Source organism: Melopsittacus undulatus, chromosome 8 (assembly GCF_012275295.1).
Source record: "Melopsittacus undulatus isolate bMelUnd1 chromosome 8, bMelUnd1.mat.Z, whole genome shotgun sequence".
Lineage (NCBI taxonomy): Eukaryota > Metazoa > Chordata > Aves > Psittaciformes > Psittaculidae > Melopsittacus > Melopsittacus undulatus.
In genome coordinates this window covers 19,174,783-19,197,176 of record NC_047534.1, presented here as the reverse complement: position 1 = coordinate 19,197,176, position 22,394 = coordinate 19,174,783, and the positions used below count along the sequence as shown (strand labels likewise).

General features: G+C 41.5%; 1 protein-coding gene across 4 annotated transcripts in view; it reads right to left on the bottom strand.

Annotated features, from left to right (window-relative positions):
* The window catches only part of TEAD1 (TEA domain transcription factor 1), a 162,066-nt gene that overhangs the window by 99,864 nt on the left and 39,808 nt on the right, over window positions 1–22,394 (bottom strand). For 3 of the 4 annotated variants that reach the window (XM_034065273.1, XM_034065274.1, XM_034065275.1), the window contains exon 3: window positions 6,466–6,719. In XM_034065273.1, the coding sequence (XP_033921164.1) occupies window positions 6,466–6,613 (148 nt within the window). In that variant the 5' untranslated portion in view covers window positions 6,614–6,719. Of the gene's footprint in view, window positions 1–6,465; window positions 6,720–22,394 lie in introns of those variants that run through there. The other variant, XM_031050279.1, reaches the window with a different exon arrangement.

Here is a 22,394-nt window from a genome sequence, read left to right as displayed (position 1 = left end):
TCAATGGGCTGCTGCTGTGGTGTGAGGTAATTCAGCTGCTAAGGAGACACTTTTGACATAGTCTCATACTGGTCTCATGAAGAAGAACCCAAATCTGAAAGCCCATCATAACCCCCAAGAGCACATAGGCCTTACTTGTCAAACTCAACTTGTTCCCAGGTTGTCTGAACTAAAAGGTGTTCACCCTAACATGTTTGTAGGAGGGATCCCAGTTCTGCAAGGAATGAGATCAAATAAACAAGTACATTTTCTTTCTGTATTTTCAGTTATCGTCATCTCTCAGTACTGTGCAACCAGCTAACACACTACACCAGCTTGATCAAGGCTGTTTTAACTACGTCCTAGCAAAACCTCTATTTCTTAAGGCTGCAAAACTATGCCTTCTGCAATTACAGGATCACAAGCTCATCTTGTGAAATCAGTGCTAGAGGAAAAATAAGCTAATATAAATCATAGTAGTCAATCACAGAAATGTATCCTGGATGTTCTAGCAAAGTTACATCACTTCAGTGCTCTCATGCTAACATGCGTCATTCCTAAAGAAGGGTTTTACTAAAGGAGCAATGTCATAAAGGAAAAACATCCTCTTACTCTGGTAAGTATAGCCACTTGAATAGAACTAGCCATTAAATTACTCTTAGGCAGCAAATGCCTGATCTAAACCTGCCCTTGTAAGCTTCCACTTCACTGCAGACAAGAAGTGAAGTTGCTAGTAACTCTAATGTTGCTAGTCCTCCATACAAGGATACCTACTAAATGCTGGGAAACTTGGGCAGCAGCCATACAGTTTACTTGACACTGTTTCCCACAAACAAGCTATTAACAACTTTCTGTGAGTTCTTTATATGGATGACCAAAGAGAACATACTGAGTAGAGAGGACAAAAGAGAGAGAGCTAAAAAGCGCTTGCAGTGGATGTCCTAAGCACCTGCAGTGGATGTCCTCCTCTCTTTAATGCATAATTTTTCAGCAAAATCTTCTCATATAACTTCTCATTTCCTTTGGAATGCATCATTTTCCTGACCTAGCACAGCCAACTGGAGTACTTGATCACTGTGCCATGTATGACCTTGCACAATATTACTCAGTCATTCAGATGTGGTGCTTCCCACAGCCTGCTCTCTTTTGCCTGCTCCCCTGGTAGGAGCTGATACTCTTATCATGCTCAACTCTCACAGTCTCATGTAGATTTTCTCCTGAGGATGGCAGCTTATGGTAGGGGTTGGTGGGGGGAAAGGAAGGAAATTCTCTGTTTCCTAAAGATTCTGCTACTTTACCCAAACCATTGATGATTTACCCTTGAAAGCACAAATAGAAAGATTAAACCCTGCTCCCCCACATTTCAGAAATCCTCAAAAACAAGCCCAATACCCTTAATTCCTAATGACAGCAGTGTCTATTGCTCAGCTCACAAAGCCAGATTGCCTTCTTATATGGACAGCATGCTGATGTAACAAGAACATCACCAGACTGCAGGAATGCTTTATAGGCAGATTTGTTCATAATTTGAGAAATTTAAGTATTAACTTTTCAAACAGCCACTGTATCTTTGGACCTTCATTTTCTTCGCTTTCAACTGATTGCTCAGCAGAGGCTTGCACCCTGCCTTCATACATGTGCTGTGCAATGATGTAATACAATGAGCAATCACAGGATTGAAGGAATGTTTCTAGACAGATTTGTTTACAGTCTAAGAAACCCAAATGCTGACTTTCATAATAGGAGTCCTATCTCCAGTGCATTTTGTGTATGTTGCTGTGAGACAAAAAATAAAAAAAAATATACAAGAGTGTATCTTTGCACAATGATTGCAATAACAGAGGAATAAACATGCAACCTGATACTCTACATCTGGTATTTCATCACTCCAAATACCTTATTTGCATTCAAATATATTTAATACTGTGGAAACTTTATAAGGTAGTGATGTCTTTTATAGAGGCAGTAACTTGCATGGAACTTTTAAAATTAAAAGCAATAGTAAAAATAATTTGTAACATGTTGCTGCATTGTTTATAAAGCTAGTTACCTTGCACTTTCCTAACAGAAACTCAGAAAGACACCCAATAATAGCAGTTAGCTACAGAATCACGCAAGCCTAAAGAATAGGATTTCTTTGCAAATGTACTACTTCAAAGCTCAATTTTAATATTCAATTTATACAAAGTGTTTTGGAAATGAAGACTGCTATTACTCATCAGGCAAAAATTCTATCATCTGAGCAGAAATTTTAATGAAAGTATCATTTTCCCTTTATTGTCATGGCAATGCAGGCCAAGAGATTTTATGCATGACCTAATAAACATATACAACAGTTCTGAAAGGCTGCTATGCACCTTCTCACGTTAATTAGTGCTCATTCTTCTCTGTAAAACAACCAAACACTCTACAAAACTTCCTCTACACATAATCATTAATATACTCTTAAGCTGTTTTGTTGCAGTGATGAATACCCCCAATGCAAATCACAGTGACTAATTTCATTCATAATGGAAGAGCTGTTTATGGGTCTCAAAAATGAAGATCAAACTCTTTCCTTGCCTTAAAGGCAAAAGCCACCTTTGTTACCTTTAGGCTAAGTTAGTAACACCGATAGCAACATGTCTACAGGCGTTACTATGCCTGCTACCAGCTCCCATTACTGTGACATTCTAACCAGAGCCGCACTAAAGCTGTGTCCTGCTATAGCTAAATTCTGAAAAGAAAAAAATAAAAAGGAAAAAGATGCAAACACAAACATGCACACAGGCCAAATCCATTCCCGTGGTAACTCCGGTGACTTCAGTGTTACACCAGGGATAAAAGTAGGGCTACATTTCACAGCATCTTTCATTCTTGTAATCTTTTCCAAAACACTCTCCCAGAAGCAAAGACAAGCACAGGCAAATATCCTGCCAGTAAGTGAGTTCACAGGAATTGCTTACAAGTAACTAAGCTGTCAGCAATAGAAGACCAACAATGGAACAAAGTACAAATACAGGAGAGCCAATGCCCTCTAATGGGCTAGAGTTTTACTATGTGCTGGGTAAAACCGGACACAGAAATGCATTGGAATTGATGTCAGAGGGGAGACAAATTATAGGGTGTCCCACTTTGTACTTTGGGATGATATTTATATTTTATCAATACTTCTTTTGAAGCAATACAGATGAAAATACTTCTTACAAATACCTTGCAAGACAAATGAAAATGGGTCTAAGAGTTTTTTCCTCTATGGGCTACAAAAAAAGGAGTGTGAGCTTCCATAGTGAGCATTTATTTATAGCTGTATTTCTCTGTCCTCTTTCAAGCTTCCATATTTATTCCCTCCTCACCCTATTTTCTTTGCTACAAGCTAACACTGTACTAGGAGTAAAACCAAAATAGTAAGGCCATCAGAACCACACAAGCACCACACACAGAAGAAGGGGGAAAAGGAGTGACGGAGAGTACTTTCCTGAAGAAAGTTTATCACTGATCTCTTGGCCTTATAGCACACTCCCTTTCTCTCAAAAAAATCCAAACTGTATTTCCTAGAATTTGCTCCTCTGAACCAAAACAAGCGTCTTTGCTTCTTACCTAATCACTGCCTATAAAAACAAAACCAAGAGCTGCATTAATTTTTTGTTTTGTTTTCTGAGGGTTTCTTCAAGGAGCCATGACCCTGTACTGGTGGCAGGGTCAGCAGGAGCCTGAAATACTCCTGGTCTTGCACAGATCATGAAATTGTCCTTACTACCCAAGGATGCCCCAGGGCCGAAAAAGTCAGTACATCCCTTTCCCCTCCCCAGGCACAAGGCCCTTGCAACCCTCTTCTGTGCGGTAGGATTTAAAGTCTTTTGTTCTCCCAGTCCTCTGGTGCTGTAAGTTACTTCTTTGGGAAAGCAAGAGGAGAGGAAAATGCCCTCCCCTCCCCTTCCCTCCCTCCCCAAGATCACAGCTGTAGAGGAACAGCTGAAGCCATCCAGGCTGCCCAAGGAGGTCACAGATGTCCCTCAGTACCACTGGGGCTGCTCTGTCAGGGATGCCACACTGCTGTTGCCCAGGTGGCACCATGGGCAGACACCTCTCAGCTATCCACCCTACATGCCAGCAAGATTACAAGCTCCCTGTTCCTCCTCAAGCAGTCCTCCAGGTCCCCCCAAGCTGACTGACCAGGAGCCTGCATACAGCCCTCTGAGAAATACCACTTTTAAGGACAGCTTTAGGCCACCAGAAAGAGAGGTGAAAAAACTCTGGCTTTTGCTTACATGAATGTCACAAAGCTCTCATTAAACCAAAGGCAGAGACTTCAAATATTTCTTCAAGCAAGATCTCTGCTCTTCTCAAAGTCTCTCTCCAAAGAGAAAAAACTACAATTGCTTAACTTAATCTACACAGAGTGATCATTACATTTGTCTCCGTAAAGATCACATTTGTTCTACTGCCTGTATCTAAAGGTAATTTCAGTCAGAAAATGAAACGGTGCTCTCTTGACCTTTTGTCTTACATGGTTCATGAATTACTAACACATTACAATATTGCCAACACTATGGAAGCTTAGAGATACTGCAATGTCTCTTGTAAGTGAAATAAACTTGGTATGCCACTAAAAGGCATTAAATTATTTTCATTATGCCACACAGAATCTAAAACACTTACACTGTTTTGATTTCAAAATCCTTGGAGAACAATTATGCTCTCAGGGCCATAAGACTCTATTAGAAAGTCCTCAGAAACCTAGCATGGTTTCAATAAATCCTCAGACACTACAAAGCAGTTACTCAGCTTGAAGAATGAAAACATGAGTTCATCCACTGCAAAGTCAGGATGTAAATTCTGCTCTTACAGTACCCTGCACTTCTTAATATGTCTTTTTCTTCCCAAACAGGGCAATGCTCTGAGTCAAGCTTTCAGCATCAAACACACATACCTCTTTTTATGATTGCAAATAAGCAATATTTGATTTAGATGGGCATATATACTTATGTATTACTAACTAGCAGTATCAATAGGCAATTAGATATGCATAAATAGATTTATACATATATAATTTAACAAATGTTAACATTCAGGATTAGAGAACCATTAAATTAAATCAGTATTTGTCAAAAATGAATGGATAAATATGCTAATTTGTTTAATTTATGCAATGGCACAAAGGATGATTCAAAACACTAAAAATCAGATTTCAGGGGTGATTACCGTGGTTGTAGGGATCCTGATTTTAAAAAATGCAGCCACCCTTATTTTGGCTGATGAGGCTGTTCAAGCCTAAGTAGAGCTTTTGAGCAGAAATACACAATAAGCTTGTTTGCATATACATGCTTATGTCCTCCTAGAAAGAGCACAACCTTCTAATTAAGCAAATCATTTCCCCTTTCCAAAAGAAAATAACAACACCGGAATGCAATCAAAACAGGCGGAAACGGGCGAGAAGAAGAGGACAAGAGAAGTTATATTCCCCTGTGCAGGGAGAGATGGGGAGGGGTGGGGAGAAATGAGGGGAAAAAATACAAGCAAACACCAGGCAGGAAGCCGGGGCCCAGCAACTTTCTGCCAGGGGCAGCTGAGATGCTTCATCACAACCCTCTTGTTGCAGACACGCCGGTTGGTGTGGCAGTGGCCAGGGTCACATGGCAGCTGCGCGGGGAGGCCAGGGGGGCCGGGGCAGCCGCAGCATCAATGTCCCCGTTTCCATGACCTCTGCGGGGCGCGGGGGCACAGCTGGCGGCAGCTGCAGCACCATCTGCTCAGCACTGCACACCCGCGGTCCCCTGCCTCGGACTGCCCAGACAGGTAGGGGGCAAGGCCACGGGCCCTCCTGGAATGAGAAGCCAGAGCAAGAGCTCTGCCGCCCACAAAGAAAAGTTAGGAAAAGAAGTGAGAGGGCTCAGGCGAAAGCTGGAGAGCTGGTGCGTGCAGATGTCAGTATCCCTCCGCGCAGCCTGTATTTACGGAATGCTGTCAGCACGTCATCTGATTTATAGCAGTTTGCACAGAGGGAAGAGGAAGGAAAAAAAAAAAAAGAAGAAAGGCACAAAGCACCCCTAACTTGCCTCGTTCATCAAGAGGCTTGTGAACACAAGAATTTCACCGCTTTGCAGTTTAATATTGCCTGTTCTGCCATATGACCACGCAGACTGTCTTTTCCTGTTTCTCCTTCTTCACCATTATTGAAAAATAAAGAAAAAAGCTTACTTTTTGTAATGCTTGAGGAGTGACATGCTTAAAAGCTTCCTTTAAACATTCCAATTCAGCCACATCATAGCATTCATTAAAGACCCAATTCTACACCAATATTGCTTCCTAGTGCCCGCGGTGAAAGGACCGGTTTGGACAGTCCTGAACAAAGCACCGGCCCAGCTAAGCTCCCTCAACAAATTTCCTTCAAGATTTACTCCAAAAAATACCAAATCAGAGCCAGGGATTTTGTGTAAAAACAATCTGTGCTTTGCAGTTCTCACTGGGACAATTATTTCCAACGGCTAAATGGTTACCACTTACCATACATTTTGCCTTCATCTGATAAGATGATTTTCCTCCTCCCACATGGTGGATAGATAGCTAGAGCCTCCTGAAAGCTCTGTTCAATGTCAGGGCTCCAGACACCTTCTGCATCATTGTCAATAGGTTTATCTGCAGAATCGCTCATTCTTTCAATATCTTCGGCAGGACTCTCGCTGCCGCTCCAGCTGCTGGGCTCAATGGTGATGGCTGGGGTCTCCAAGCCTAAGCCTGGAGTCTTAAAGGATATAAACCTACAAAACAAACAAACAAACAAACCCAAAAGGCATTAAAGACATGGAACTTCAGGCAAGCATTTCTGTCTACTTCTGATGCTAACTTAACAGCAGCTGAGCAGTAACGGCAATTACACAAGCATGGGAAGCACCCAGGAAAAGTAAAAAAATAATAACCATTCCACCTCAAATCAGCAGAGGTAGAAGGATAAGTTGTCTGAAGGGGAACTCTTTACCACATTTGCTGTATGCAGAGCATCAGGTTGTTTTTCACAGTGAAACTAAGTCTCAAATACTGGGAAAAACTGCAGCACGCGGCATATTTCATCCAGCTGAAGACTGGCACCCTTAAAATAACGAGCCAGATCCTCAGGTGGAGATAAATCAGAATACTTCCACTGGCGGGAAAGGAAGCACACCAGTTTATGCCGCAGCGACCACCAGAGCCTAAAACCACTTAAACCTAAATACAAAAGCAAAAACTATTGTTCACATTCATCCGGATGTCAGTGGAGCAAATGGAATTACACTAGTGATGACACAGCTCAATGTGATTAACCGGAACAGGCTGTAAGTTTCAGATCTTACCCAAATAAATAATACAGTCAGATTCTGGGCTACATACTAACAGAAATCCGTAAGATTTTAATACCAGGGAAAGGAGTTACAAGAAAAGAAAAATACTTTGACTGTTTTTAAAGGTCTCTGTCACAGAACCATAGCAGAACAAAAATTACAAGCTTCAAGTTGCTGAATCAATTTAATAAGAAATAATTTAATATAGCTGCACCTGCTCACACCACCAGAGCTGCAGATCTATCAGTGTTCCTTTTATATTTTTGAGAAAATACAACTCTGCTATAAAGACTTGCCCCAGGCAAAAAAGCTGCTATACCAGACCAAATTCACCTCTGGTGTAATTCTTTGGGAAGCAAGTGAAATAACACCAGGAACAGATTTGGCTCAACATGTCTAGGCATAATGCAGTTTTATTTTGTAAAACGAAGAAGTTTGGTGACTCTAACTGATTTAAGTGGATGGGAGTGTTCAAACATGCATGCATGAGCTGCACATACACTTAAAAATCCAGTTAGTTAGCTAAACACTCAGAAAACCCTAACCTATAACATTTTCATTCTGCTGGGGGAGATGAAAGTATATTAAAGGCACTTCCCCTTTTGCCCATATCCATCCTTACACTGATATGCTTCTCAGTATGTCATAAAATAACATGTGAGAAGTGGCAGAATGGCTTTTACCCCACAGAGGACAAAGGGGATGCTGTATAGCACAGGCAGTGCCACCTCTGATGAAACACCTTTGGCCTAGAGAAGTCCCTGAAAGAAGAAATATTTCCAGGAGCCCTCACCAGAACTAACCTATCAACCAGTCACTAGAGATAGCCAAAACCTGATAGTCCGGTCCCTCAGAGGCTACAGTGCCTTGCAAAAGAAAACAGGCCTGGAACTGGTGAAACAGGGAGTAGTCCCTCAGACTCACTAACCAACGCCACCAGTCTGATAGGCAAGGTATGGGGTATTTCCACTTCTCCAGGCTGTCACAGGAGCTCAGAGGAATTGGTACCTGCAAAACAAACTCCCCAAGCATTTGTTTTCCTCACTTACACGTCTGTTTCTACAGAGACATTTCTTAACTTCACATTGGTTTGAATATTTCAGCACAATTTATGAAAATGTTAGTGCATACCCACCAGTAATCTCAAGGCTAATCAGAGTCTTGAATGCCTTTTAATAACTGATAATGAGGGAGCAGATGGATTCACAGGGAACCACACACAAATGATAAGTGGGTGGGAAGTATGGCCAAATACACTACTTATTTTCTGGGAAACCCAAAATGTACAACATTTTTAAAGTCTCATCACAAAAAAAAGGAAATGTAAACCTTTGTAAAACAGTGAAACACCAACACCGAATGTTGACTGGGATAATGAGGGAGGGTTCAGTTTTACTGCCACAGTGCAGTGGCTACTGGAGATTTTACTGGCCTCACATGATCGAAACCACAATTTAGCATTTCACCAAAGACAGCACCAAGTGGGACTGTTCACTGGGTCAGTTCTTCAAAGGTGATTCAGGGAGGAAATCCTTCCCCTCCCTGATCCCAGGCACAACGGCACGCAGCGCACAGCACAGCCATGGGCATCTTTCGTTCAGCCCAACCACTCTGCTTACAAAATCTGCTACAGTCATAGCCTCGAGTCTTATTATCATCTTATAAACCAGCCCCTGTTATTAAATTATGCTGAAATAATAATTAAAATGCACACAAGGAAAACAGAGAGGCTCTAAAGTAATTAATGTTACTTGATATTCATGTTAGATCTTGCATTGTGTTTACTGGTGAATTTTCACTAATGTGCTATCTCCCTTCCCATTCCTTTTTACTCACTTGGATACCATCTTAAGGCATTAGTAGTTACCATTCCAGCCTCTAAAATATAAGGCAATCAAGTGTTCCTTCCCGAATATCTGTACCATAGGGGCAGGGAGCAACCTGCTAGAAAAAAAAACCCAAACCTCTCATCCTAAAGGTTGCTTTTAGCGATTTCCATTTCAGTGGATGCTGACACTGCAGAACAAGCTAGAGGACCAAAAAACCTGGTATTACAACCATTAAATGACTCCCTCTTATTTCAGGAAAATAATGATTAATCACTTCCAGATCAGTTCTATGTATCAAAAGGCAATTCCGCCTCCCCCTCCATTTGAATTCTGTGGACCCAACTGTGATGCAATATTTCAGACCTGTTATGTTGGAGTTCAACGGGATTATTAAAACTAATATAAACTGTCAACAGACAAGCTTTGTTGCACATTTCCAATGAGCTATGTAACTTGGGTGAAAAATGTGAATTTACAGTCCAACTTAAACTGATAAAGAAGTTTTGCAAAGCAAGCCTTCCTTACATACGTGAACTCCAAATCTTACAATACCAACTTTCAGTGGAGGAAGAGTTAATCTCCTGGAAGTAATCAACCCCACCCGCCATCCTCCCCAAAAGCAGAGCTTGCACACAGCTCTTCAGGTCAAAAGATCAAGTTGAGGAGTTCTGTATTTGCTTTTTATCACATTAACTTTTAGAGAACCAATTTGTGCTTGTACTTTCTGTTAAAAAAATTAAAACACTTTCATGCCACCCAGAAACATCCCACCAAAACAAAAACACAACACAAAAAACAGATTTTTGCTATCCTTTTTGTAGTTTCTAAGATTGCTTAAAGCATGCTGCTGCAGTTTAGGACTCTCTTCGGTTTCCCTTTTAACTCCAGTCTCCCTCTCACTTATTTGAAGACACCTTCCCCTGTGCATAAAGCTCTTTTAGTTACAAGCATGAATGCATCTTTCTTCCAGCTGCTTTCTGCTCTCTCCAGTTAATCCAGTTGCAGGTATAGTTGGTTTTATCCTGTAGTTAAGACAATTTTTCTATATACAACAGAGGTACGTTCCCCCCTCAAATAATGCAATGTTATATTTAGCCATGGTTGATTCTATGATTCTATGATGATACTGGATTTTCTAAATATGTTTGTCAATCCATTCAATACAGCTCATGAAGTACAAGACAACTTATTTTCATTATGTTCACTCAGGCAGAGTAACTTTAACAGTTATTTTAAAAACTCACATAAATAAGGATAGCTATTATCAGAGCTGATCACACCAATGAATATAACTAAAAGCAAATGGTAGTCTGCAACATCTTATCAAGTGAATGATTTCTTTGCTTGCATAAAACATTCTCTTATGCCTTCACTTTATGAGCAATGCAAACCTGGACTTGCCCAGAAAGTTGCTCTCATGGACCAACTACCAAGATCAATAGCTCTTCATAGAAGTGCAGGACAAGTGCAGATTTAAGGCCTTGATATACTTCATATCCTTCAATACTTGCACAATGAATTAACTTGGAAACTCTGTCTTCCAAAGCTCATCGAGATGAATCTTATTTTACACCACCTTGCAAAAAGTTGAACTATTTTCTCTGTTTGTTCAGTTAATTTACTTTCTTGAATTTCAGTGTACAGCTGCTGAATGGTGCCTTCACTGAGGTATCACATAACCACTGGAGAAGGATTAATGCTCTGCAGGTACACCAGAAAGACTAAAACATGACTTGATTCTGAGACATGTCTGAGAAAAAGTGACTTAGAAGTCCCCAAACTTCTAAATTGCATCTGCTTGAAGGGGACCAACTGCAGTATTTTTGAGATAATCTGCCATGGCATCTGCAAGAATTTGCAGGTGATAAAGCACCAGTGTTACTATCCATACTGACCTTCTGGCTATGAATGGCTGCAGAAGGCTACCAAATAATTCTTACAAACAGCTCAATATTTCTAAAACAGGCCTTTTGGAAAAATCTTGATTCTTGATGTGAAGATTTCATGTTTGAAGAACATTTTATTTTTAGTTCATGAACAACTTCATCTTAGCTTCAGTTATATAAAAAAAACACAATGGGAATAAGAATCCAACCAGCTTTTTATAAACATCAAGCTGATAACGGGCAGATGGGCAAACTCAACTAATTCTAAATTTGCAGATGGCAAATTTTCTTTCAAGGTTTGAAAATAACCGTGGGACCATGGGATTTTCCTTCTGCTTTGTTCAGCAGTGCAAATCCACAGCTGAAGCACTAAGGCTCTGGAAAGAATCCAGAAGAAGAAAGTTATCAGATCTAGAAAATATGACCTACCAGGAAAGGAATTAGGTTTGTTTTAATTTGGAGAAGACTGATGTGAGAAGATAACCACTTTCAAATAAGGAAAAGGTAAGAACAAAGTAGAGAAGCAGCTCTTGGCTGTTTCTACCAAGGATAGGACAAGAAGCAAAGAACTTGAGTTGCAGCAAGAAAACCATAGGTTGGGCATTTGGAAGACCATTCTGGCCCTACCAACAGTCACACAGCAGAAGCAATCAGCCTGGGGTACTGAAGAAGCTGCTGGGGAAGATAGGTTGTTAAGGATAGGTGACACCAACATTTTTCAGGAATGATGGAGCTATGCTTAGCCATACTGAGGTAGAGGAATGACCTAGATGATACCATGAGACTCAGCAGTCAAGACAGAATGTAAAAAGCCCCAGAAGACAGTAAACCTGCAGTGGGAGCACATCCTTGACCAGGCATGGAGGAACCCAGATACCCAAGAGACTTCACAGATGTCCTAGTGACCAGACAGCTTTGTCAGCTGCAGGGCAGAAATCCAGGGGAAACCAGGCTTCCCTACCACCAATGCCTGTGGAGTTACATCCTTCACTCTGCATTGTTTGCTTGCACAGCTGTAGGGCAGTCTGCTGCATGAACATCACTAGCAAAAGTCACCTGTGAAGTAGTTCATCAGGGCAGGTAGGATGGGAAGAGAGAGGCAAGCCATCAGGGCTGGAGAGAAGAGGGCTCCTTCTGCTGTTACTCTCCATGGGAGTTTTGGGAGATGAAGCTGCCTCATCCCCAGCCACCCCATTCCCATTCTCCTCCTAGATATCTTTCAAGCTGCCCAACCCCACATATCACATCTCGACTTCCCAAGCACTTTCTACATTGACTGACGTAAATATGGAATTAGTCAGAGGGTTGACTTCTATTAGGATTTTCTGCATCAACATTGCCAGTAAAAGTTTCTGTTCAGTGTCTATGCAAGGCAAGCAATATGCTCAAGCATTTAAAAAAATATATTTTGTTTAAGAACAAATTAGTACTATCTTTTGGTTGTGGGAGTTGTTTTTTTTTTGGGGGGGGGGGTGTCTTTTTATTTTTATTTTGTGATTTTTTTGCTGTGATGTGTAGGTGTATGGATATTTCTGATTCTTTGAGGTATTAAAACAGCAATGCTTTCCAAAAATACTATATATATATATATATATATATATATATATACATTCATAGAATCATAGAATAGTTAGGGTTGGAAAAACCTTAAGATCATCCAGTTCCAAACCCACTGCCATGGGCAGGGACACCTCACACTAAACCATGTCACCCAAGCCTCTTCAACCTGGCCTTGAACGCTGCCAGGGATGGAGCATTCACAACCTCCCTGGGCAACCCATTCCAGTACCTCACCACCCTGACAGTAAAAAACTTCTTCCTTATATCCAAACTAATCTTCCCCTGTTTTAGTTTTAACCCATTACCCCTTGTCCTATCACTACAGTCCCTAATGAAGAGTCACTCCCCAGCATCCCTGTAGGCCCCTTCAAATACTGGAAGGCTGCTATGAGGTCTCCACGCAGCCTTCTCTTCTCCAGGCTGAACAGCCCCAACGTTCTCAGCCTGTCTTCATACGGGAGGTGCTCCAGACCCCTGATCATCTTCTGGACTTGTTCCAACAGTTCCATGTCCTTTTTATGTTGAGGACACCAGAACTGCACACAAAACTCCAAGTGAGGTCTCACGAGAGCAGAGTAGAGGGGCAGGGTCACCTCCTTCGATCTGCTGGTCACACTCCTTTTGATGCAGCCCAGGATACGGTTGGCTTTCTGGGCTGTAAGCGCACACTGAAGCCGGCTCATGTTAATTTTCTCATCAACCAACACCCCCAAGTCCTTCTCTGCAGGGCTGCTCTGAATCTCTTCTCTGACCAACCTTTAGCTGTGCCTGGGATTGCTCCTACCCAGGGGTAGGACCTTGCACTTGGCATGGTTAAAATTCATGAGATTGGCATCAGCCCACCTCACAAGTGTGTCAAGGTCCCTCTGGATGGCATTTCTTCCCTCCACCGTATCAACCAAACCACACAGCTTGGTGTCATCAGCAAACTTGTTGAGGGCACACTCAATCCCACTGTCCATGTCACCAACGAAGATGTTGAACAAAACTGGTCCCAACACCGATCCCTGAGGGACACCACTCGTTACTGCTCTCCAGCTGGACATTGAGCTGTTGACCACAACTCTTTGCATGCAGCCATCCAGCCAGTTCTTTATCCACTGAGTGCTCCACCTATCCAATTGATGTCTCTCCAATTTAGAGACAAGGATGTTGTGCGGGACAGTGTCAAACGCTTTGCACAAGTCCAGGTAGATGACATCAACTGCTCTACCCTGTCCATCAGTTCCGTAGCCCCATCATAGAAGGCTACCAAATTGGTCAGGCAGGATTTCCCCCTAGTAAAGCCATGCTGGCTGTCACCAAGCACCTTATTTTTCATGTGCCTTAGCATGCCTTCCAGGAGAACCAGCTCCAAGATTTTGCCAGGCACAGAGATGAGACTGTCTGGTCTGTAATTCCCTGGTTCATCCATTTTCCCCTTCTTGAAAATGGGGGTTATATTTCCCTTTTTCCAGTCATCAGGAACTTCACCTGACTGCCATGATTTTTCAAATATGATGGCCAGTGGCTTAGCAACTTCATTTGCCAGCTCCTTCAGGACCCACGGATGGATTTCATCAGGTCCCATGGACTTGTGCACGTTCAGGTTCTTAAGATGGTCTCGAACCAGATCCTGTCCTACAGCGGGCCTAGGGTCTTCATTCTCACAGTCCCTGCGTCTTCCTTCCAAGACTTGGGTGGTGTGGTCAGAGCCTTTGTCAGTGAAGACTGAGGCAAAGAAGTCATTGAGAACCTCAGACTTCTCCAAATCCAGGGTAGCCAGTTCTCCCAATAGCTTCCAGAGCCATTTTATATATATAATTTAGTTCTATGAGGTAAGTATATAACAGTGCAACTAATAAAAATGTAAATTATTTACAGAGCATCCAATGGCAAAATCATTAGCTTAAAATGACTTTATATTGTATTTTTGTTACAAAATCTACTTACCAGCAATTATGGCTTCTAAGAAGAAAAAGCACCAGGAGAGAGAAGCAGCCCATTTCTAAGGTACAGTATTCTTTTAAAACTCAGACAGACTAATTCAGCAATTCACTGCTGCCATCGAAATTAAATAAAAAGTTTTTCCTCACTGCAGGAACACTTCAGGGAGAAATTCTGATGCTCTGCTTTTTTGGCAATCAGATAATTACATGTAATGATGCTTCCATGTACTTTCCATAATTCATATAAACTAGCTCTGCTTTCCTAGGATTTTAGTTATCATTTCTTGCTTGGCATTCAACCTACCTACTAACTGCTAGATACCTACTTGAGATTTGTTTTGGGGATCTGTGGAGGAAATAACATGGTCAGTTCATCTACATCTACAGAGATGTGTGAAAGCAGCACACGGGTTTTTTCTGGAGCGCATTATGCAGTGAGTAAAGTCAGGCGTTAGTCAACTACCACACTCAGGGTATTCATAAAAGTAGCAGGAAGACAATCCCATGCTAGTGTGTAAAATACCAAAAACATGTAACTTAACATCAGTAAAGTGATATGTTCCTTCAAATATAAATAATTCTGTACCCTGCTCATCTGAAGATTTACATGTGTGTTTTCACAAGCTTACTAAACAAAGAATGACTTAGATCTGCAAGAGTAGGCTGCATATAGGCCTAAATATGAAATGAGGATTATAAGAACTATTTCTAGAAAGAAACAATGCATTCTCCCTGAATTGCTCATTTTTTGCTTATAGAAAGAGATTACTCAGCAAAGAGTGGGCTGATGGTAATACATGATAATTCTTTCCCTCGCAAAGAGCGTACTCTTTGTACAACTGAAAAGTGTATTTCGTACAACTCTGAGAGCCTCATTCATTTTCCTTTTTCCCCAAAAGCTGCTTTTGTTGGTATATAATAATTGTTACGGATGCCGAGTCAGTGTCTCCAACCCAATTTTCTTTTCCATTAATTTTAATTTCATACAATTAATAAAATGTTCATCTTCTCAGTGGGGAAACAACTGTATTCTGTGACCACACCACACTCGCAGGCTCTGTCAGCTTTGTGCTGGCTCATGAGGATACCTTCTGCAAGCAGCTACAGCTTCAAACCATCCACAACATCTAGCTAGTGCCCAGCAATCCAGCGTGCAGTGCTTTGAAAGGGGCTACACATTACTTATGGTCCATGCTCTGCACTGATTACCAAGTTACCACTGGGTAGGCAAATCTTAACATACCCATTATGAATCCCTCTCTCATTACGGTCACAGCTGTTTGACAAACAATTCCTTCCTCATGCGATACTGAAGCAGTCACATTCATCCTAGGTGCTAGCACTCATTTATGCCCAGCTGGTTTCCATTATAAGGGTGTTCCTGGGATTTAACCCAGTTCAAATACTGCATTGTGGCGGTAACCAACAAAGATTATTCTAAATATGACTTGGCACTCAGCGGAATGAAGAATAGCGAGCATCATGTCTGACTTGCTTTTGCTAATTACCAACATGAAGAAAAGCAAAGGATAAAATATTTACCACCTCTCAGAAGGAAAAGCCATTCTTCCTGCAACTGCAGGAGGTGACTGTGCAACAACCCAGCTGCTGTGCTGTACAGCAGGAGCTGATCGTGCACCTACTGTCACCCAACAGGGATGTCTTGTGAATGGCAACGGCAACATTTATTACCAGTGTAACACTGTGGCGTGCTTACCCCAGTGGCATTCCAGCTGTGACTGTTCTATGGAGAGAGCTGCTATATTGTGAAGCAGGGATTACTGATATTTCACCCATTCACCAACCATTCAGCTTTTAGAATAGTGACCAAAGTGGCTCTGCTTCTAGGGCAAGTGAAGTGGGTTGGACTGGACAGATGACAATTCTTTGGCACTGAAAACGCCAGCCTCCAAACTATCACAATGCAGGTCTCCAGGAAACACTCCCCAGCCCCAAGACCCAAAAGTAGAGGCCATAATATAGTCCCTCAGGGTAAGGTCTGCAGCCACTGCTTTGCTTGGGGCATGTTTATAGAGCCTGTGTTTGGCAGTTCACTATAATTTATTCTGTTGCAAACACATGTAAACAGAGAAATAAAACTAGTATACAGTTCGGGTTTTTTTTTTTACATATGAAACTGGGAAAAGTGACACAAAAATAGATACACTTCTTGCTTACATGCAACAACTATCTACTCTTTGAACGCCTTAAATTCAGTCACCCAGTGAAGGCTAAAGTAGGGGGCTCAGTCTGCACAGAGGCTTAGTGCCTTCCCTATTACTCCATAAATTCTGAATTACAGTATAAAAGCCCAAAGGAAACAGATGCTGGCCCTCCCTCAGCATCGGTGTACACATAACTTTGGCACCCACACCTGGATACAGACACAAACACCCTGAATACATTTGTAACTAAACATCTTGTGCATGCAATGGTGGTTTTGCCACTGTTTCAGACCCATCTACCTGGAAGCATGTGAATGATATAAATGCAGTCAATGTGCAGTTTTCATATGTGCAAACAGAGGATCGTTTCTTTGTAGTTTGCTCTAACTGCCTTCCCACAGCATCATGGAGCACGACTACTTATTTTTTACCCCAAAAGCCAAAATAGAACTATTAATACCAAGACTGGAATTTGGTACGCCCTTGATCTCTGGTGTGTTACTAGCTTCCTGCTGGGACCACATAGGACACATTGCTCACACATAGGACAGTCCTGACAACAAGTCGTTATATCTAGGTCTAGCTCTGAAACCATTTGTTCCCCCTCCATTCCGTAAGCCTCCTCAGTTTTATTGGAGTTCCCACGTCAGAGAGACATTTGTAAAATCAGATCCAACCCTTCACATTCATAGCTCTCTTTTTCTCTTCCTGGCATATGACAAACTGGCTTTCTACTCCAATACTGGATTTCCCCCACACTCTGTCCGTCGTGGCCCCATCCCCCTCTCCCCCTTTTTTTAAATAACTTGTTTTCAGGATGAAGGGTTTTTTTTCCACAATGGCTGCAAAAACATGAGTGTTCACTCTAACAGCTCTCAGTGAGACGGGAAAAGGGACAGAAAACCACCTGCTTGTACAACTTTATGTAAGTTTGGTCAGGAAAGGGAAAACCAAGGCTATTTGAAGGGTGGTCCAACGTCTGACTGGTTCATATGTAACATAAAGCTTTCACCTACATGAAAAATATTTTATATAATAATTTAAGTATTCTGTTAAAAAGGTACCAAAAAGGCACAGTAAAGTAAAAGGTTCTTTCATTTACTCAGGTGCATTTGTTTAAACAAGAAATAGCTACAAGATTAACCCTTTCCCTATTCCAAGCTGAAGAAGGACCCTTCTTTTACGAAGCAGGATAAAGGCCAGTTTTGGACTAACAACTACTAAATTCAATTGGCCAAAGCCACCCCTGGAATCCAGCACTAGCACCTTTTATCCCTCAAGCTCACTTGTTCTCTGCTTTGCAGATGTTATACAAACACTCCTTTGCTTAAGTGCAAACACATATACAGGTACTTTCTCAAATGTTTGTTGAAAGAGCTAAATTTTAACTAAATTCATTTTGCAAGTTGAGAAACTTTGCCAAACACCATCCATAAGCTCTATCCCTCTAAAGTTGCTACAGAAAGTTGTGAATGCCTTGTGCTTACCTAAATGTGCTGATTTTGTACCAGGCAAGATCTGGAGAAAACAGCTTTATTCTGCTTTAGTTTTACCACTTGAGCTACCGCCCTGGGCTCTGATTCTGCCAACACAGAACCATTTTATACATATGAATAATCACTCCAAGTTTAATGAAGCTCCTCACATCTCCATTAGCAATTGTTTTGGCTGGAAAAAGGCCCTGCCTATCAGCCCTGGAGGAGCCTGGAAACAGAGAAGTGATAATACTGGGAGGCTCATTCTGGGAAAGGCTATGGTTTTCTGCTGATATGATGCAGAACTGCAAGAAAAAAAAAGGAAGGAGTGAAAACGCAGCACCACAGCCCTTTGCAGGGCTGGACTTAATCCCAGGTCTCTGACCTTGCTCTCACTGACTCTAAACAGAAAGACATTTTAGAAATCAGCATGTGAGATCAGATAGGACTTGGGGTACATGTCGACCAGTCACAACATGTCTAGTGGCTTGTCTTCATCACAAGCCAACACTGGAAACCCAACCTTGTGTTTTTGTGTATAGACAAAAAACAAAGCAATAATTCTGTTTGTAAGTGCAGTAGCCATCAAATCAAACTATTTTAACTCATTTTGTTTTTCAACTGCTAGCGGTAGTGTTATGGACAAATTACCTGCCAAATTAAATTCTGAGTTGTTTATGTAATACAAAGGAAGCCTCCTATGTAATAAAATGAGCATTATTAACACAGCACTTCTACACACCAACTTCTTTCTTCCATCTCAACATTTGGCTCAACACCTATCCTTACAGAGGTGGTGAATGCATTGGCATCATCTTTACTTTGTCGGTATGACTGTCTCATACAGATGGCAAAAGATCTATAGTATGCATTTTTTCCGTAATGGAAAATTTGTTTCTGACATCTTAAATAAGAATCTCCTGAGAAGGAAAGATGCTTTTATGCTACAGGACTTACACCTTCTACAAGAGAGTAGAAAACACTCTCCTGCTGAGGTACTGAAACAATCCCAAACTGTGGCAATCTTTAATTGCTAAACGTAAGTAAAACCCACAATGACTAGCTATAGCATTTTCAAAACTCAATATAATAGTTACGTAGTTATTCTGCACTTCTCTTGTAGTTATCACCTGTTGAGGAAGCAATTTCTGTCTTAAGCTCTGACTTAGGTTTCCAGTCTATTTCAACTCCCTGTTCGTGGCAGTTTAATCCTGCTTCAGGAGGTGTCAATTTTCCACAAAAATAACTTTGCTGGCAACCATTACAATTGTGAATTCACTGGACACCGGTGGAGTTAAAGAAGAGATGGCCAGGTCCAGGCAGCAGAAAGCAAAACGCACATAAAAACCCAAACAAAAAGGACAAGCTTAGCAACTAATCCTCATCATTCTACTGGACTTTAAAAATCATGAATTTAACAGAAATACTGATTTCACAGCACACTGTCATTTCTGCCACAGCAGCCCTTCCTCCCTTGTACTCACCATTCACAGCTTAATGGCAATCATCACCTGCCTCTCAGTCTGCTTGAAGAATGGATTGCCTGTCCAAGGCCTCGCTTCTTATTTCCAGCTCCATCAGCAGGCCCAAATGCCTTTCACCAGCTACTCCAATACAGGTGTGCATGCCTTCTAGTGAGGCAGAGATCATAACACCGGGATCTTCCTGAGCTGCCTGGGTGCCCATGCCTAACCCCTGTAAACCCTTGCTATTTTCCTCCACCTGAGTCACCCTTCTGCCACACTGCAACTGGAGCTGTTTCTTGGAAAAGGAGTGTTGGAAATGGAGTGTTGGACTCATCTCACTCTGGTTTGGAGATTTTCACTGCTGTCTACTTGCTCATGCCTGGGAGTAACATCTGTCCCTGCCACACGTGGAAGATGGGGTGAGAAATGAGCATTAACAGAAAGGCTTGCAGAAAGGATTCTGTCCAAAGCAATGACAGAAGCCCACAGAGTATATCAGAGGAACAGAAAGAGAACACTTGGACATGTGTTGCCCCTTTACTGCTATTCACTCAGAACCTTACACTCCCTCCCCGCCAGTCCTCCTCTGTTTGGCAGGGGGGGACACAAAAGCACAGCATACCCTTGGCAAGGCCTGTTTGAGCTTCACACTTGGGTCACATTCTCTGCTTTTTCTAGAGCCAGAGCTGCTGCTGTGCCCTCAGACATCTGTGTGCTGCAAGCCCAGGGCTGCTCTGTCACTCACTCATGAAGGCCACGTGCCTGGTCAGGCTCCTGTGGTCAGAGCACACAGCTCTCCCCCACCCTCAGCACCTGCTCCTTCATAGAGAGAAGGGCAGCATGCAGCCGAGGTGCTCGCAGGGGATCCATGGTCACATCTAGGCTGGAGAACTGGTGCTGTCACCAGGGAGATGTAAACTGCCTACTGTAACTAACAGTACTCTATGCTTTCTCCAACTGATTGTGGTCAAGAAGGCCTGAAGTGGTTGTGTCTGCCACACATCGCACATGATGCTCCTGAAATGGCTCAAGCAAAGCAGCATTCACCTCTGTTCTCTGACCAACATGGGCAAAAGCACCTTCCCAGAACAATGCTGTTATTTAGACTGCAAGGTCTCTGATGGAAATAGGCAGCTGTTTCTCTGTGTTTTCAACATAGTTTTACCATTGTAATTGGGGTCTTCAGAAGTTAGTTTTGTAGTACTATGAAAACATATTGAATTCTACTGCTTCCCCAGGGGAAGGAGTCTATGCAATAAAATGCTACAATGCTTTCAGTGACAGAAGAAAATTGTCTCTGCCCATAGTGGTCAAAAATACCTCACTAAAACCAGTTGATAGTTGCACAGTCTGGTGTAAATACAGTGCTTCTAAAGCAAGCATTATTAAGTATCTGAAAGTTAGTACCAAAATCTGTTTGATACAGATGTAATCTTATTATAGATACAGAAGAACCATTAATGCTCATGCATGCATGCAGTTCGATACCAAAATGTTTTGTCAAGCGCAGAATCAATTCTTTATATTTTTAAATTATGTTAAGTTGCATTGACTCTTCAAAATTCCCTCTGTTTTTTCATAATGCTGTCTATACACAAAAGTTCCTTTAACTTAGTGGATGCTTTTGTTGTGGTGAAAATTGAACACTTGTAGCATGGCTTCTCCAACATGTTTCAAATTAGAGGCTAAGGGTGGCTACATGTTGAAAACTGAGACTTCAAATTTCACAATTTAATTCACCACCATAAAACACCATTAAAACCCTGAATTTCTTTTTCTTTTTAAATTCAAGGTTCTAGGCTTCCCAGACCTTGAAGGGGAGACCTCTCTTTAAGCTAGAGCAATTTCTGGACTTGTACAGTAAGCAAATGTCAAAATGGCAAGTCTCTGGGAGATCTGACTATGAATCTTGAACTATCTAATGGTGTTTCTAGTGTATCTAGCACTTCGAGAAAAGGATTAGAGTGCTCTTAATTCTTCTCCTACTTAGCAACTGGCTTGCTAATATGATTCTTCAAACTTTCCTGTGCTTTACTGTTTGCCATATCATATTTGCTGAGAACCTCTGTCAGGCTCTGATCTAGTGCCTTCAAAACCAAGCAGGCCATTTCCTACTTACTACCAGTTAAATCCTTGGAAATCCTAGGCACATGTATTTCATTTGAGTATTTTTGTTGTTATTATTAAATGAATATGAAGGAAAGTGATCCAGGCAAAAAAGAATGACCCAGAAAGGGAATGAGCCAGGAAATGACCCAGAGAAAGAACGTATTTTGGCTTTCTTCCTCAGACTAGCAGTTGGTTTCCTCAAACAACATTTTAAAAATTTTATTTTTAAAGTATGAATAAAAAAATGCTGATTAATGTTACAATAGAAATACACTTGGCTCTTAGCAGAGAAACATTATGACTTAGAGCCAAGCACATTTACTTTTCACATCTGTATTATTTTTTGAACAGCATTTCCTGGCTCAGTGTCACTGTGCCACAGATAGATAGGATAGCAGATAAGTGTATGGGATGTTAGAACAACAAAAGTGTTACATTTACACTGAATACATTTGTATTCAGGGTTCAAAAGTGGTTTTATTTCTGCTATGCATGGAAGAACTTGCACTACAGGCTGTTTCACTAATACACTTTTCTTTTTAAAATGGAATGTAATACAAATTTTCTGACACTGCAGCTGCAACCTGATAGTTGGGTCTACTACCCATGTGGATTTACAGTTAAAAAAAACTCTTCACTATTTTTTCACTCTCTAGCTCACCTTTCTGTCACCTTGATTTATTTCTCTTTCACAGCTGT